The sequence below is a fragment of the Corapipo altera genome, unplaced genomic scaffold (genome assembly GCF_003945725.1).
Source record: "Corapipo altera isolate COAL_440 unplaced genomic scaffold, ASM394572v1 48b, whole genome shotgun sequence".
Taxonomy (NCBI): Eukaryota; Metazoa; Chordata; class Aves; order Passeriformes; family Pipridae; genus Corapipo; species Corapipo altera.
This window is the reverse complement of record NW_020884884.1, coordinates 13888485-13905705: the sequence shown is the minus strand read 5'-3', so window position 1 is coordinate 13905705 and position 17221 is coordinate 13888485. Positions and strand designations below refer to the sequence as shown.

The 17221-nt window shown below is 53.6% G+C and overlaps 2 protein-coding genes across 3 annotated transcripts; one reads left to right on the top strand and one right to left on the bottom strand.

Moving 5' to 3' along the window:
- Window positions 1–377: 377 nt before the first annotated feature.
- HSP90AB1 (heat shock protein 90 alpha family class B member 1) lies at window positions 378–7213 on the top strand. 2 transcript variants are annotated; one of them, XR_003527380.1, is made up of 12 exons: window positions 378–493; window positions 589–735; window positions 875–1081; window positions 1390–1549; window positions 1755–1888; window positions 2353–2667; window positions 3101–3266; window positions 3452–3642; window positions 3924–4071; window positions 4317–4585; window positions 4685–4750; window positions 5012–5127. XR_003527380.1 is itself a non-coding variant. In XM_027641362.1 (12 exons), the coding sequence occupies exons 2-12, from the start codon at window positions 589–591 to the stop codon at window positions 6738–6740; spliced, it is 2181 nt and encodes a 726-aa protein (XP_027497163.1). In that variant the 5' UTR covers window positions 379–493; the 3' UTR covers window positions 6741–7213. The 2 variants fall into 2 exon arrangements, 1 of the variants encoding a protein (XP_027497163.1); XM_027641362.1 differs by lacking the exon at window positions 4685–4750 and adding an exon at window positions 6631–7213 and having other exon boundaries at window positions 379–493; window positions 5012–5345.
- A 1919-nt stretch (window positions 7214–9132) lies between these two features.
- SLC35B2 (solute carrier family 35 member B2) lies at window positions 9133–17025 on the bottom strand. Its single transcript, XM_027641703.1, has 5 exons — window positions 17006–17025; window positions 16755–16811; window positions 13786–13979; window positions 13283–13443; window positions 9133–11306 (listed from the first exon to the last, which is right to left on the bottom strand). Exons 1-5 carry the CDS (start codon window positions 17023–17025, stop codon window positions 10368–10370), a joined length of 1371 nt encoding a protein of 456 aa, XP_027497504.1. The 3' UTR covers window positions 9133–10367.
- Window positions 17026–17221: the final 196 nt, after the last annotated feature.

The window sequence follows — 17221 nt, the reverse complement described above, 5'->3', positions numbered from 1 at the left end:
GCTGGGGCACTGCAGCCCCCCGGTTCCCTGCTCCAGGCCCAGACCCGGGAAGGCGCCACCGCCAACACCTCCGTGACCTGTGCGGAACGCTCTGGAAGCGTCCCTACATTACCGAACACTGCGTTCCTCCGCGGCGGGGCGCGGAAAATAGTCCCTCACCGGAGCTGCCCGCCGCCCCTCGCCGCGGCGCTCGGAGGGCCGAGGACCGCGGAACCGGGACCCTCCGAGCGCCGCAGAGAGAGAGACAGAGGGGAGCCCCGACCAGAAGGCAGCATGGCGGCAGCATGAAGCTGAGCACTGCGCGCCCGCCCCCACCATGGCCGCCGCTAAACGGCAACGCCAATACCTCCCATATACCATTTATCCGCGGCGCGCTGACGAAGGCCCCTTTAAGGCGGAAAGATATGGCGTGCGGTTAGGCACTCCTCTCCGTGCCTATAAAAGACGGCCGGTGGAGGGGCAAGTCTTTCACCCGTCCCTCAGGCCTCAGACTGTAAGGGCAGAGCGGCGGGCAGGGTGAGCCCAGGGCCCCCGCCGCCCTACCCCCCAGTGCTAATGGCCTGAACGTGGGCTGTGTTTGCCTTGTAGATGCCCGAGAAAGTGCAGCACGATGAGGAGGATGCGGAGACCTTCGCCTTCCAGGCGGAGATCGCCCAGCTCATGTCGCTTATCATCAACACCTTCTATTCCAACAAGGAGATCTTCCTGCGGGAGCTCATCTCCAACGCCTCTGACGTGAGCCCAGGCGGGGGGTGGGCTCCTTCCTCTGCGGGGGGTGCCGGGTTGCGGACTGGTGTCCTGCTGGGGGCGCCCGGAGAGAGGCCGTGTCCTGGGTGTCCTGGGAGGCCGTGGTGATGATCTCCCTCTCCCCTAGGCCCTGGATAAGATTCGCTACGAGAGCCTGACCGACCCCTCAAAGCTGGACAGCGGAAAAGATCTTAAGATTGACATCATCCCCAGTCCCCGGGATCGAACGCTCACCCTGGTGGACACTGGCATTGGGATGACAAAAGCGGATCTGATCAACAACTTGGGCACTATCGCTAAATCCGGGACCAAAGCCTTCATGGAAGCCCTGCAGGTGGGTTGCGTTTGACTGCATGGGTTTCCTAGGGCCTGAGACACAGACTTGCACTGGTGTACAAATACTAATTAATAAATAAATAATAAAAAGGCTTTGCTGCCTCGTTTGCTGTGGGAGCTGTTTGCCTGCCCCAGTATGCTTCCCCACCTTTCCAGCAGCAGGGAGGAGCTAAGGGTAGGGCTGGCTACCTGTTGGCGCTTGCCTGTTTTTCTCTGTGTGCTGACCCAGTTCTTTGCTGCTGTCAATCAGTTGCAGGCATTTTCCATCTCTTTGCTGGTCTTATCAGTTGCTCTCTACTTTTACAGGCTGGTGCAGACATCTCCATGATTGGGCAGTTCGGTGTGGGCTTCTATTCTGCCTATCTGGTGGCAGAGAAGGTGGTAGTCATTACCAAGCACAATGATGATGAGCAGTATGCTTGGGAGTCATCAGCTGGGGGCTCCTTCACTGTCCGAACTGACCATGGTAAGTATTGTACAAAAAAACAAATACATTTTTGTGCTAGAAGCGCCCCTTTTCCTGGTGCTCCATAGAGCTCTGCTGCACTGTCAGTCACACTAGTTAATCCTGGGTATCCTGTAGTGTATAGGCTTGAGGAGCTGGTCGCAGTTGCTCTCTGCCCTTTAATGCTATGCCCTGAAACCCTGATGTTTCTCTCCTCTCCCTGCAGGTGAACCCATTGGACGTGGCACCAAAGTGATCCTGTACTTGAAGGAGGACCAGACCGAGTACTTGGAGGAGCGTCGTGTCAAAGAAGTGGTGAAGAAGCACTCCCAGTTCATTGGCTACCCCATCACGCTCTATGTACGTAAGGAAAGGACTGTGGGGACCCACTGGAAAGCTGGAGGCAAGGGTGGGTGATGTTAAGAGCAGGAACATAGAGAAGGCCCAGAGTATGATCTCTTCCATTCTTTTCTATAGTTCTTGGCTGCTGGGTACTGAGCAGTGGTGCTCCCAGTTTCTTTTGAGGCTGGGGGTTTATTGGACATGAAGGGTGTCCAGCTACGATTTTAGCCTTTGAGCTGTACAGCTGGAGGTCATCTAAACCAGCCACAGAGGAAGGAGGGTTTCCTGCTGCTTGTCTCATTCTCTCAGGCACAGCTTTCGGTTGTATGAGGAGGGATTCTGAGGGCTGGTTCCAAGAGAAGCTTTGGCCACATGTTGCCGTTGTTGGGCTTTGGAGGACATCCATTTTTCTCATCTGGAGAAAAATGAATTCTGGTAAGAGTTGCTTGGGCCTAACCTACTTCTTGTACCTTTCTCCACAGCTGGAGAAGGAGCGCGAGAAAGAGATCAGTGATGATGAGGCAGAGGAGGAGAAAGACAAGAAGGAAGAGGAGGAGTCAGTGTCCAAAGATGAGGAGAAACCCAAAATTGAGGATGTGGGCTCTGATGATGAGGAGGAGGGAGACAAAGGCAAGAAGAAAAAGACCAAGAAAATCAAGGAGAAGTATATTGACCAGGAGGAGCTGAACAAGACCAAACCAATTTGGACCCGCAACCCTGATGACATCACCCAGGAGGAGTATGGCGAGTTCTACAAAAGCCTCACCAATGACTGGGAGGACCACTTGGCTGTCAAGGTGGGTGCTTGACTACCCTGCCTTCTGGGGAAAGACAGAGAGTCCCTTTCTAGCCCGTATCGAGAGCCTCACGTGCCGCACGTGGTTGTGCCTCATTGGGACTGAGGGATCCCAGGCCACTTGGTGGTGTGGCAGTCTGCACTGTGACTCCCATGCAGGTGGAGGGGTTGGCAGTGCTGATTTGTAAGCAGGACAGGAGGGTATTGAGCCTCAGAAGCATGACTCCTCTGTCCAAGCCTGCTGGATGCCAGAGAATCTGGGACAGTGAGGCTGAGGAGGGGGAAATCCAGGTTGCTTGGATGCTGGAGACCCTGCTGTGCACCTGTGCCAGCCCCAGTGCTGAGGAGCAGCAGTTCAGCCTCCCTACAGTGGGTACTGGGGGAAGGGATAGAAGTGAAGCACCCCAGCAGCTGTTTCTTTCCTGGCTCCACAGCACTTCTCTGTGGAAGGGCAACTGGAGTTCAGGGCCCTGCTTTTCATCCCGCGCCGTGCCCCTTTTGACCTCTTCGAGAACAAGAAGAAAAAGAATAATATTAAGCTGTATGTGAGACGTGTCTTCATCATGGACAGCTGTGATGACCTCATCCCTGAGTACCTGAGTAAGAGCCCCCTGCCTCAGCCTCCTGCTGTGGAGCTGGGACCCCCACAGCCTGTGGTACTGCTCCTAGTACAAAGGGGGCTGGATGAGGTGTGGGTGCACAGCAGTCAGTGTTTTAGCACTTTTCCTCCTGTGTTAAAGCTCAGAATCCTTAATTTGATGCACGTTTTAATTTCCCCTACTCAGACTTCATCCGGGGTGTTGTGGACTCGGAGGACCTGCCTCTGAACATCTCTCGTGAGATGCTCCAACAGAGCAAAATCCTCAAAGTGATCCGCAAAAACATTGTGAAGAAATGCTTGGAGCTCTTCTCCGAGCTGGCAGAGGACAAAGAGAACTACAAGAAGTTTTATGCGGCCTTTTCCAAGAATCTGAAGGTGAGCTGAACACACTGCACCTGGAGGAGGGAGGGGCCCATGACCCATCTGGCTGAGAAGCAGTCTTGTCCCTGTACTCTGTCTCCTCTGCATGGATGTTAGGATGAAGGGAAAGGGGGTCTTGTGAGTGCCCCAGAGAGCCTTTGTGGGCAGCCATCCCCTCCGGCTGCCCCAAACACTCAAATGATCAAGAGGTGGGCAGAGATGGCTATGCCTCAGGGGTGGTGCCAAGTGCATCCAAGTCTCATTCTGGAGGCTTCATGCATCTTTTCTGCCACCAGCTGGGCATCCATGAGGACTCAACCAACCGAAAGCGCCTTTCGGAGCTGCTGCGTTACCACACGTCCCAGTCAGGCGATGAGGTGACTTCGCTTTCAGAGTACGTGTCCCGTATGAAGGAAAACCAGAAGAGTATCTACTACATCACAGGTGAGCCAGAGCTCCTCTGAGCCCTAGTGAGGTGAAGGGAGGTTACCTGCCTACTAGCCTAACTTAAAACTTTTCCTGCTGCCTTCAGCAGCCTATCCATAAGAGCTGGGGAAAGGCCAACAGGCCTAGAGCCCTGGATGCTGCCAGTTTTACGTTAAAGGTTCCAAGTGACTGGTGCTGTTTGTTCTGCTGTAACCAGCTCTTATGTCTTGGTGATGTTTCATTTCTACCCTCCACAAACACAGGGGAGAGTAAGGAGCAGGTTGCCAACTCAGCCTTCGTGGAACGTGTGCGGAAGCGTGGCTTTGAGGTGGTGTACATGACAGAGCCCATTGATGAGTACTGTGTGCAGCAGCTTAAGGAGTTTGTTGGCAAAACCCTGGTATCAGTAACCAAAGAGGGGCTGGAGCTGCCTGAGGATGAGGAGGAGACAAAGAAGATGGAGGAGAGCAAGGCCAAGTTCGAGAACCTCTGCAAACTGATGAAGGAGATCCTGGACAAGAAGGTGGAGAAGGTGAGATGGGCAGGGAGCTCAGCCCTGGGCTGGAGGGAGGGGGTCCTCCGTGCTGCAGGCAAGGGCCCCAGCTCAATGCATGCCTCTCATCTCCTGCAGAGGAGCCGCTAAAGGAGTCTGGAGGTCCCAGCATGCACCGTCTTGCTCTAAGCAGCCAGGCTGCAGGTGAAGGGCACTGACCCAAATACGTGCATTGATAGGAGAGGGTAAGTGTGGGAAACATGCAGTGGGTGCTCAAAATGCTGGCTGAGCTGTCCAAACTAGTCCGTGCAGCAGTCCTGGAACTGCTTGGAAGATCTCTGCTTGCTTTGGGGTGTCCCCAGGTGAACTTGGGACAAGGACTTTAAGCTATCATGTGTGCCGTGGCTGGGCCTAGTCCAGGCCATATGGAGACCTTGCTCAGCTAACCCTCAGCTACGTTGACAGGTCACAGTCTCAAACCGGTTGGTATCCTCTCCCTGCTGCATCGTCACCAGCACCTACGGCTGGACAGCCAACATGGAGCGCATCATGAAGGCTCAGGCGCTGCGGGACAACTCTACTATGGGATATATGATGGCCAAGAAGCACCTGGAGATCAACCCTGACCACCCGATTGTGGAAACCCTCCGCCAGAAGGCTGATGCTGACAAGAACAACAAAGCTGTCAAAGATCTGGTGGTGCTACTCTTCGAGACTGCTCTGCTGTCCTCTGGTTTCTCCCTGGAAGATCCCCAGACCCACTCCAACCGCATCTACAGGATGATCAAACTGGGCCTCGGTAAATATCCATGCAGCTTCTCAGGTTTGGAGCAGGCTGTGAAGGCAGGCTAACTGATCGGGCTAGTTGTAACTGTCTTGGGGCCGGGGGAGGCCCATAAGTGAGCCGTGCTGGTGTGATGTGCAGAACTGGCTGTGTACCTAAGGTGGCCAGGGGTAAGTGGAAGCATTAAACAAGGTACTTCAGGACAACTCAGGGCACTGAGTGGACTGTCCTGTCTTCCACAAGGCCAGGACCCACCCCCAGGCTGTTCAGATCACAACTGAGGCTTTTTATTTCTTCAGAGCGAATGTCAAAAGTCTGTCATGGATGATGTAACCCATCTGGTTACAGCCTTGCACCCAGCCTTTTTCTCCAAGTTTGCTATTTAGCTAAAAATGTAAATCAGAGGTGCTGTGCCTTGGCACAGCTAAGGTGTTAACTCTTAACTGCCTGTTCTCAGTAGTAGGGTCTTGTATTACTCAAACTGCAGCTAGGAAGTCTGTATGGTAGTACAACTTTCTGTTCAAAGTAAACTGAAATACCTGCAGTGTTGGAAACTAAGTAGCTTTAGAGTCTTGCAACTGCTTTACTTGTGACTACTGGATTTACTGTGTTTGTCTCGAGAGAAATGCTCATGTCTTAAACCACATTCACTTCAAGGTTTTGTGGCACTGGGTGACAAGTCTTTTGTCATTAACCTCTACTGGCTAAGGAGTGCCCTCCAATGGCACATATCCATATATTAGTGCAGATGTTACTGGGAACATGGTACAGGATTAGTGCTGTAGTTGACAATAACTCCTAATAATACTGACTTGTGTTCTATTAGTTTTCAGTCTGGAGGAGACTGAGGGGAGATCTCATTGCAGTCTGCAGCTTCCTCGCGAGGGGAAGAAGAGGGGCAGGCACTGATCTCTTCTCTGGTGACCTGTGATAGGACCTGAGGGAGTGTCAGGGCAGATTTAGGTTAGGTGGGAGGAAAAGGTTTTTCACCCTGAGTATGGTTTGGCACTGGAACAGGTTCCCCAGGGAAGCGGACACAGCAGCAAGCCTGACAGAGTTCAGGAAGCATTTGGACAATACTCTTAGGCACATGGTGTGACTCCTGGAAATGGTCCTGTGCAGGGCCAGGATGATCCTTGTGGGTCCCTTCCAACTAGGGATATTCTGTGAACTACTGGATGGTAATAGCCCTGTTCTTCAGGCTGTGGGCAGGAGACAGGTTTGCTCTGGGAGAGGCTGTACTTCTGGGATCTGGTAGCACTTGGAGGCCTCATCTCTTCCTTTCTTTCCCATCTCCCAGGCATTGATGAAGATGAGGTGACTGTAGAGGAGCCCAGTGCAGCTGTCCCTGAGGAAATCCCCCCTCTGGAGGGAGATGAAGATGCATCCCGCATGGAAGAGGTAGACTAAAGAAGGAGAAAGGCTCTTCCCTCATCTGCCAGACCTCTGCCCTATATCATGTCTGCTTAGAAGGGGGTCTGCTCCCACCAGCTGCTACTGACTCCATGGTGGTGTCTGTTTTTTTGGCTATGTTTGGTTGGGGTTGTTTTCGGCAGAGTGCAGGAGGGCATGATTTCCTGTTTGTTTGTAGTGCGTGATTCAGGTAGCCCAAGCCTGTCCTCTGTCTTTCTGCTTGTGTAGGAACAGCTGCTGATGGGGAGTGGAGGTGAGGAGGCATCAGGTTTCCTATTTTAGTCCCTCATGGGGTATCGTATGTTACCAGTAGGCATCAAACACTGCCCTTGTTCCATTGGGTTGGGAGAGCCTTTCCTCTGAGCTACTGCCTCCCTGAACCCCTGGGGTAGAATATTGTATTTTGGTTGTTTTTTGTTTCATTATTTTTCTGTTATTTGTTCTACTGCAATTAAAGAATTGATGATTTACATGGTGGGGTCCTTTGTGTTTCATGCCTACTCTGCAGAGGAAAAGGTCTCAGCTTGTGCCTGAGGGTATCAGGCTGCTGGTCTCTCCTGTGCCCTGACTGCTTTTCAGAACCCTGCTTTAGGTGATTGCTACCCCTTCCACGCCCAGGAAAATAAAGTGGGTGAGAGGAACACATGACCTGCTGTGCAGGTGGGGTCATCTCCAATGGGCAGTAGTTCTCCGCCTAGAGCACTGCATGTCTCCACAGCCTGGGAGCAAACTTTTCCAGTCTGCACAGGTCAGCTGGATGAGCTGTGCCAAGGCCTGAACCTGGGCTGCTCTTGGCTGGTCTGATCTGAGCACCCCTGGGGCAGGAGCTGTGGCAGGAACCATCTGCCTGTTCCACTGCAACATGGAGCAGGGGTTGGAGTGACAACTGAGAACTGTACTCACGCTGCCTCCCGTTAGCTCTTAGGCCAAAAGATTATAGATGCCTTTCTTCCCACCTCCAGCCTGCCCTTTTTGGCCTTCTGCAGCCCTTGGGTGTTTGACAGTATCAGGCCATCCCTTGGCTTCTGTCATGTTCCAGATGACAAAGCAGCCTGGGGCATCACCTCTGATTGAGCTGTCCCTTGCACTGAGCTCACGTTGTGTGAACAGGGTTTGTCACCCTTGGCCACACTGGCCCTTGGGGTTTGTCAAGGAAAAATGACACCAACATCAGGTTCTCTTGCTGCCTGCATGCCAGCTGCCACAGGCACAAAATGGAGTGGGTTTTAGCCAGTATCCATCTTCACCAGGGAGGCAGAGCCTACTAGAATCCCTTGCTGCACACCAAGACGCTGTATAACACCGTGCTGCCAGTGTGGCAGCTGTGTGGGTGCAGCCTTCTAGGACAGTGCTGGAGCTGAGCTAGCAAATTGTTTAAAAGTAAGATTTCTCTCTGGAAAGGAAGGTTCTGCCAAATAATGAATCATTCAAGTGATTTCTTTTAAAGTGAATGTTTTGGTGGTTTTTCCTGCTAATGTTTTCTTTAAATTTAAATTAGAAAAGTTATCCTATTGCATCCCATTCCTAACCTGGCAGACAATATATTGGTTTTTTGGTTGTTTTTGTTTGTTTGTTTTGTTGTTGTTTGGGTTTGTTTGTTTGTTTTTACCAAGGAAAAAAACAAACACCACTTTCCATTTCCAGTCTGTCAGCAGATGGTGGCAGCAGACATTTGGGGGAATTTGCAGGGCAGGATGAAAAGCTATGAGGTTGCTCAGGCACTTCCAAAAGCTCAAAGCTAGGAAAGGAGCACAGGTAAAACTGCTGGAAAGCCAAGTGCTCTGAAGTCAGCCCTGCAGGCTCAGCTAACTCACCGCTGTCCCTAGTCTCCTCTGTTTCTCTTGTAACCCTCACCTGTCTCTGAACCCTGTAAGCCTACAGCCAGGGGTTTTCACCAGGCTTCCCATATGTACCAGTAGGATAGACCATCCACACCTCAAGTCTCTCTTGGCTCTGCTGTGGGGCCTTGGATTGGTGCCACTGCACTGCACAAAGTGCTACAGCAGTGGTGGCCCCAGCTGGCAGGTGCTCAGCAGGCTCTGCACCACTTCTGTAGCTACACCCACCAAGACTGCCCAAGCTGCACCATGCAGGGAACCCAGGAGCCAAACCAGACTTAGGCTAACAGCTCCTCCATGGCCCACCAGCATAAGCAGCATTCCAAACTTGGCTGTGCTTCCCAGTCCTGTGTGCAAGGATCTGCTGTCAGGCCTTACAGCTTTGGATCCAACCCTGGTTGACACCTGCCTTGGCAAAGGCAGAGAGAGGCACCTGTGTTTGGAAACACAGCTTTGCTGTCCCTGAGAGACACAGGACACAAGAAAGTCTCTCCCCTCCTTCCAGGTGTATGGGAAAAAAACACCAAACAAATAAAAAAACCCCACATTTATGCCCATGGCACTATATGCAGCATATTTTTAATTTAATAAAATAAAAAGAGAAAAAAGTTGCCTTGCAAAAGTACCAAAACCTGCTGGTTTGTCAGCCAGGTTGTGTTGAGGAGAAAAGGACTGACCAGTAAAACCCAGGCTCCTGGAGAACAGCTTTCACTGCTCCATCTCCAGCTGCATGGGGAGCAGGTGCCCACTCATTCCATCCCCTGCTGCCTGTGGAGCAGGAACAAGGCACCGCAAGCAGGCTCTGCCCCATATCCCAGCCCTCCAGGCACAGCAGGGCTCTGGCCAGGCCCTGGGAAAACTAGGGCCAATGCCTCCAGTTGGCAGGAAAAAGAGGGGCTGTTTGTGCTTCTCTGAACGGCAACTGCAAAGCCCAGAAACTGTGGCACTGAGGCACCCCGAGGCAGTGCTGGGGCTTCCGGGCAGCGCAGCCTTTGGCCTGAAACAGCAGCGGATGTAACCAAAAAGCAACCTAGAAGAACTCGGCAAACCTTGGAAACCATACTGGCCAGCTTCAGGCTCTGCATAAAAGTCAGGGCTGAAGGGAGCAAAGAAAAAGTGTCTTGGAGCAAGGGCAAAGAGCTGATAAAATCAAACTGGGAGGTACTGGCTTTCACTGCAGAGTGCCCTCCCAGAGCAGACCCCAGGCCTGGGGTAGGACAGGCTGGGAGTCACTCCCTTAGCTGTGCCTGTACTACCTGGAGTCCCTTCTGGGATGGAGGCTGAGAGCTTCCCACCCTTGGGATGGGCTCAGCTTGGGACTTGCCTCACCCGGAGGTGTTTCAAAAAGAAACCTAGTGTTTTGTTTGCCCTTTCCTCCTGCCGAGCTCTGTAGTACTTACAGAAATTGAAGAGCATTAGCCAGAGGCAAGACAGTACCAGGGAAAAGAGTTCCCTTGTCCATCAGTGACTTTGGGGAGAAGCCACAAGGCAGAGGTGGAGCAGGTGTACCAGCAGCTCCATGCTGGTATGCCCCTAGGCCTGTGCCTTGGCTGTAAGTCTTTGACCCTATTAAGGCAAATGGAAAGGTTTAGAGCTGCAGCAGCCCAGAGCATTTCCTGGGCTTGTTCCAGCCCCTTCTCCAGGAAAAGCAGGTGGAAAACTGAGTCACCAGTCCTGCCTATCCATACCCCACCGTGCTCCTCAGCAGATTCTGAGAAATCAAGCAAGTACCCTCGACCAGAGGCAGGACAGTGGCTATGGCTTAAATGCCATGGCCTCAGCTTCCTTAGACCTTTTGTACAGGGGTCTCGCCTGGGGGGAGCTTCTTACTGCGCTTCTTCATGCGGCTGCGGGCGTAGACACGGAGAAAGAGGGCCATGAAGACAACAGCTATGCCCAGCCCACCCACCACAGTGACAGTGTGCCCATAGATGAGGCAGGACAGGAGGATGGCAAAGGCCTGTCGGAGTGTCATGATGATGGTGAAGACAGCTGCCCCAAACTGGTTGATGGTGTAGAAGATGAAGAGCTGGCCGCAGGCAGAGCACACGGAGAGCAACACGGCATGGGCTGTGAACTCTGAGTGGCGGGCCATGAAACGTACTGACTCCAGCAAGGCACCCTGCTCCAGGAGCGAGCCCACTGTGAAAAGGCAGGAGAACACGTTGACACCAAACATCATCTGCACAGGAGACATCTTGTAGGTGAAGAGAGCATCCTGCCAGTTGGAGGTGAAGCTGTCGAAGATTATGTAGCCAGCCAGGAGGACTACGCCAGAGAAAGTAGTGACAGTGGACACGTGCCTGTTGGGAGCACTGGAGAGCAGGAACATGCTGACCCCCACAGAGATGAGGGCAGCAGTCAGGTACTCCCAGTACTCATAACTCTTGCGCGACACCAGTTTGCCCATCATCATCACCGGGATCACTTTGGAGGCCTTGGCCAGCACTTGGGTGGGGAAGCTGATGTATTTCAGTGCCTCATACTGGCACCAGCTGCTGAGGATGTTGGAGAGGGAAGCAAAGGAGTATTTGTACATGGGAGCCCCATGGCGTGGCTGCTTGGTCAGGGCGCAGTACAGACCGGCCACTGTGAAGGCCAGGATGCGGTTCATGAACACCAGGAACTGGGAGTCCGTGAACTTCTCACCAGGGTCCGTTTCAGTGGCACCATATGTTCTCGTCATCACACGTTCCTGGAGGACACCCCATGTGAGGTAGGAGGCCTGCAAAATGGGAGGAGCAGAAGGAGAGTCAGGATCCACAACAGCAGCTGCCAGCAACCACATGAAGAACAGACCCCAGGAGATCCTTGCTTTCCCCAGTGTTGCCTCATTGCCTCATTGTCTGCACAGCAATACTCCCCTGAGACACTGGGAAATGGGGCCACCCTCCACTCCACCTGTCTGAGGGAACCCACTGTCCATGTGGTTACAACCAGGAATATCCTGTTCCAAACAAAAACTGCTCAGTGTTGTCCTAGTTAGAACAGCTGGGACCAGTTCATCATTGTATGGGTGTAACCCAAAACTGTGTATAGCCTTCCATGCCATTTCCCAGAAATTGTTATCAATGAACCATTTACACCATCTGCCCATAGAGCCTGACTCCTCAGGCTATAAACTAGGTGTTAAGAGGCCTGCGAGATAGGAGAGTGCTCTTGTTCTCACACCCATTGAGGAACCCCCCCGCCCTGAGGGAGGTACTGGGCATTCCTGCCTGAACTGGAGGATATATGATCTTGGAGTCTTGGGACTTTTTTAACCACTCATGGGATCCAGAGGAAGACTGCAGATCACTGCTCTCAACCAAACTGCAGACCACCACTCTCGACTGAACTGCAACCACCACTTTTCAACCAGACTGCAACCACCACCCTCGACCAGACTGCAATCACCACTCTTGACCAGACTGCAACAGCACTCTCACCAGCAGGTTTTCCCCTCTCCTTTTACTTTGGACTCAGGGGGCCCAAAGAACACCACTCTGTTCATGCCCCAGGGTGCTGGGTTATACATTTGGGTTTTGTGAGTTAAAACCAATTGTTTGTCTGTATAATCGTACTTATTGTATTATTTTATTAAATTGTTATTCTGACTTATAATCTCTTTTTTGAGTTGAGTTCATTTCCCCTGCTGGTTTACCTTTAAACCAGCACAGTGTACAGAGGGGAGAAGCCCACAATGCAAACATCCTGGTGGAGAGCGAGCAGTTATGCTTCAAGCTGCTTTAAAGCCTGTGGAACCAGACTGACAGAATCAGGGAGCGTTACCGATACACAGCTGTGGTTTTGGTGCCAGCTCCCTGCGGCAGGTCCTGGCAGTTTTCCCAGTGGCCTCTGCATTGGTTTTCACTTCCAGCTCCCTAGGCCTGGTTCTTCCATCCAAATCAATTCTAATTTCAAACCCAGCAGATGTAATTGTCAGCCAGGGATGACCACTGTTCTGGCCGTCACCTCCACTACTTCTGGTACAATACTGAGCCCCTCACAAAAGTAACGCAGACTTCCTTTCATCACGCATTTCCTGAGAAATTAAGGCACAGAGATGCCTGAATGGTGACCTGCAGCAAGTCTGAATGGGGCAGGAGAGCAGGCCAGAGAGTACCTTCTGCTGGCTGTAAAACACCTGGATTTTTCTATCTTAATGCCCACATTACTATTTTCAGTTCTCACAGACCCAAAAAGCTGCCCTTCCTAATGATGCTCAGGCTGTCACTGAGACTTAGGGAAACTAAGATTTAAAATTCCTGTTTATCTGTAGCTGAAATCAGTATATTCTCTCCAGTATTCAAATTCAATCCATCAAGGCAGGATGCATCAGCCCCAGACAGTGACCCAGAGGAGAGCCTGGGAGATAAGAGAGCTCAAACTATCTGCTGATTTGACATCAGGGCCAGAACAAAAGCAGGCCTAACAATCTGCTGAATCACAGAATTTTCACAGTTTTCCCTATCCGTGGCAGTAGAGTACTGTAATCAGATAGACAGGATGCCCCAGCCCGGATGACACAAGCTAAATGGACCTCCACAGCCCTTAGATGTGGACTATCCTGATTGAGAGGCTGTGTTCCAGTCTCCGACCCTGCCCTGATCAAGGACAGCACTGCATCCTTGGTCTTCAAGGAACTGACAGTCACAAACCCACTGGCCACCTCCTCCTTCCAGAGTGGGACAGCCACACACACATGCACAGGGCCCTTACCTGTAGACCAGCAGCACAGAAGAGCAGCTTGAAGACCTGTCGGGCTGTGGAGGACTCTGTGGGCTCTGCCCGGGGTGGCAGAGACCCATCCTCCTGGTGTACAGACTTCACCTCAGAGCCAAACACACATGATTTGATGACAGGGAAGCAAATGCCTCGGCCTGAACAGGGTAAGAGAACACAGAGACACAGTGATGCTTGTGGGTCCCTTCCAACTCAGCACATTCTGCAATTCTGTAATTAACCACAGCCTGGGCATCACCAGCTGCACCAGCTTAAGAGGTGAAGCCTCCCTCCTTACTAGCCTCCAGATCTGCTGGCACGGGGGCCTCAGAGAAATTTGTTTCAGAGTAGCACCTAGACAGCACTGGGATGCAGCTCTGTGAGCGGCTCAAGCCTAGTCTGACAAAGCAGGTTAGGGAAACAAACTGAGCAGGGCAGACCAAGGAGGTGCAGAGAGCTCAGAGGGAGGCAGGATGTGGAAGGGAAGCTCCTGTCCTTACCTGTCTCCAAATAGTTCCTTCTCTTGAAGTACTGGATGAGGAGGAATCCCGGCACCACAATACTCGCGTAGCCAGCAGCATTAACAAAGAAGCGGAAGAGCCAGAAGTCCCCCCAAGAGTCCTGCAGGGCAGGGGCGATCTCTTCACCAGTAGCCATTGCAGGGAGGGAAGCCAGCACGAGGGGAAGGCAAAATCTGTGGAGAGAGGAAGAGGCAGGTGGTGGGCTACTGGTACATGGGCAGCTCCACTCTGCATGCCTGTAATACCTCCCCACCGGCAGGCAGCACCCAGACCCCACCTCAGCAACAACAGTGATGCTGGCAGCATGTGGAGTAGCAAAAGTCCTCAGGAGCTAAAAAGCACAGGCCAGGCATCTGTATTTGCTTCTGTTGAAGGTGTTTGCTCTGGAACACATGGACTTGGATTCTCAGGCTTAGAGAAGAACACTGCTGTATCTGCTTTTGACAACACTTACTTCAAATGCAAGGAGCACCTCATACCTCACACCTCACCTTTATAGGTTAAACTTTAGCACAGCTCTTGGGTGGTAAAAGAAAAGGTCACTGAATGGAAAAATCAACTCCCACCTAGCAGCTCATGTTTCAAGCCTGTGTCCATGAGCAACCTTCACCTGGGAGCAAATAGTTCAGAGCTTTCCCCTCCAGCTGCACCAGGTGAGTGGAGGAGAGGCAGAGGTTTGGGCTGCCAACCTCCCCCACTTCTCCATGCAGTCCTGGAAGGCAGCATACCAAGGCATTCCCCACGGCTCAGAGGAAATTACGAAAGTTTAACCACTTAGCAAAACACAGCCAGAAAGCAAGGCTGGAAAGGAACTTTCCTGGCAGCTAGCTGGTTAGAATTTTACCAGGACTATCTAATAAGGTATAGCTGATATTCTTCCTTTAAAGCTACAGGAAGTGACCTAGCTAGCTTTAAAACAGCTTGAATAGTCCTTGAAGGAGTTCTTCCCTCCACAGAGGCAAACCTGCAATATTCAGGGGCACCAGGTACTCAACAGAATGAGCAACCAGGCAAGAACTTCCTATACCCAAGGCCACCTGCATCCTCCTGTCACACACCAAGCTGCAACTTCCTGCATCAGGGTAGAAGGTCTCCCTGGTCCATGCTCCATCCATGCCCAGTTTCCCCAGTGGAGAAAGCATCTTAATTGCCTTGGGGGCCAGGTAAGTGTGCTGTGGGCTGGTTACATAAATGCACACCAGAAAAACTCTAAGCTCCTGTGACTGTAAGGGCTAGAGATGTTAATTCCTCCTCCCCCAGAAACAAGTGAGTCAGAGGAATTTAGGCCCTGTTTAGGGGTGTACCTGGTTTAAATATTGTATAGCTGTGACCTTTGGTAGCCCTCCCACAAAACTCAGAGATTTACAAACTTAAGAGCTTTAAAGGCAAGTAAGTCCCCTGCTATTTCATGTGCGAGCCCTCCCCTCCAACTTCTTGTCCCCTTGGGAAAGGCCTCAGAGGCTTTTCTTATCCTCAGCTGCTGCAGCCAGGCCCTTGGAGTCCAACAACCTGATCTAAGCCAAGGCTGTGTTTCACCCAGAAATCTCCCTCCTGTGACTTAAAGGACACAGAAATTCTCAGCCCAGGAAGAAGTGCATGGAGGTGGATTTCTGTGCCTGCTTTCTATTTCCTTCCTGTTCTCCCCTCAAGAAAAGACAGTTTGATGCCTCCACCCCAACTCTCCTGCTGCAGGGGCACCATTGCAGGCTGTACAGGTGCTGTGGGATGCAAGAACACCGCTTGGTACCGGCACCTGGAGTTGAAGCTGCCCACGTGCTTCTGGGCTTGCCTGTATTAAGTAGCCCTGGCTGATGGCAGGGTGCAGAAATGCCATTCGCTTTTGCAGAAGTCAGACATAAATGACAGGGTCGGTTGCTACACTCAAGGGCCACGTCTCCAACCTGACAGGGACAGTAAGCTCCATCAGCACGACTGCTCCTGCTGTTATCCCACCGGCCCCCGCAGCGCTGCCATGGGAGGAGAACGAGCTCCGCTCTCCCACAGCGACTGTGAAGAGGAGGCTATGGAGGGACAATGGCTCTCTCTATGCCTGCGCTAGCAATTCCCAGGCCCCGAGAGCTGACTCAGTGCAGCAGGCCCTGCCCTCCCCGACGAGGCTGGGAAGGAACAGGGACGCCAGTGTTACAGGTAGAAAGCGGGGAGGCCGAGCAGGCGGCGTGCGAGGCATGAAAGGAGCCTTAGTCTGGGGCCTGGGGAACAGCCTGGGAGGCGAGACAACAGACCCGGCCGCTGCTCGCCTGGGCACAGGCAGGAGAGCTCTGAAAGGCACCGCTTCGGAGCCGGGCTGGCACCCAGCCCCCTGCCTGGGATGCAAAATTTGGGTCCCAGGGAATGAAAAGGATCCCTGCCTACAGCCCTGCGACTCTTGAGCGCGTCTCCAGCGCCTGGAAGGGCTGAGGTCAAATCCAAGCCTGGAGCTGACAAGTCCATGGCCCCTGCTAGGAGCTCGAGATCTCGTGTCTGCTCTCTGTCCCTGCCCCTGCACGCAGCCATGCCGCAGGGAGCGCCTGCCATTGTCCTCCCAGGGCCGACCGCCGCCTCTACCCAGGGGCCACGAGTGGGGCACCGGGCTCCGGCTCCCTGCCGCCCCGGGGCACCGTCCGCGCCCCCCGCCCCCGGCGACACCGGGGATCCCGGGAGGAGAGAGCCCAACGGGGACCCCGCTTGCCGCTCCAGGGCTTCTCTGCCCCAAGGCTCCGGCGGCTTCTGCCCAGGGACCAGCCCCGTGGGAGAGGCAGCGCAGCGCCCGGCCGGGTGGGGGGCGATCGTGGCCCCAGGGTCGCCTCCCCGCCCGGCGGCCACGTTCGCAGCGAGCGGCCCGGCAGCGCGGCGGCGGCCGCCCTCGCCCGCGCCCCCGAGCGGGGCAGCTACCGCCCGCGGCCCGGCCCACCCTCCGCGCCCACGCCGGAGCGGCCTCGCCAACCCACCTGCAGGCCGGCCCCGGCTCCGGCCTGGCCCCCGGTCCCGGCCGGCTCCCCTCGGCTCTGCTCCCGGCGGCGGCGGAACCCCCGCCCGGCGGGTGCGCTCCCGCCCCACAGCGGCCCCTGCCGCCCTGGAGGGGCCGCGGCGGGAGGAGCGGGGCGGGCGGGCGCGGGCGGAGAGGTGGCCGGGATGACGGGATCACAGAGTCACAGAGTCATTTAGGTTGGAAAAGACCTCTGAGATCATCGAGTCCAACCTGTAGCCGAACATCACCATGGCAGTAAGTGCCACGTCCAAGTCTTTCCTTGAACACGTTCAGGAACGGTGACTCCACCACCTCCCTGGGCGGTCCATCACAATGGACAAGGGCCAATCTCACATCACCCTTTCTGAGGAGGAATTCTTTCCAATGTCCGACCTAAACCTTCCCTGGCACAGCTTGAGGCTGTGTCTCTTGTCCTGCTGGTTACCT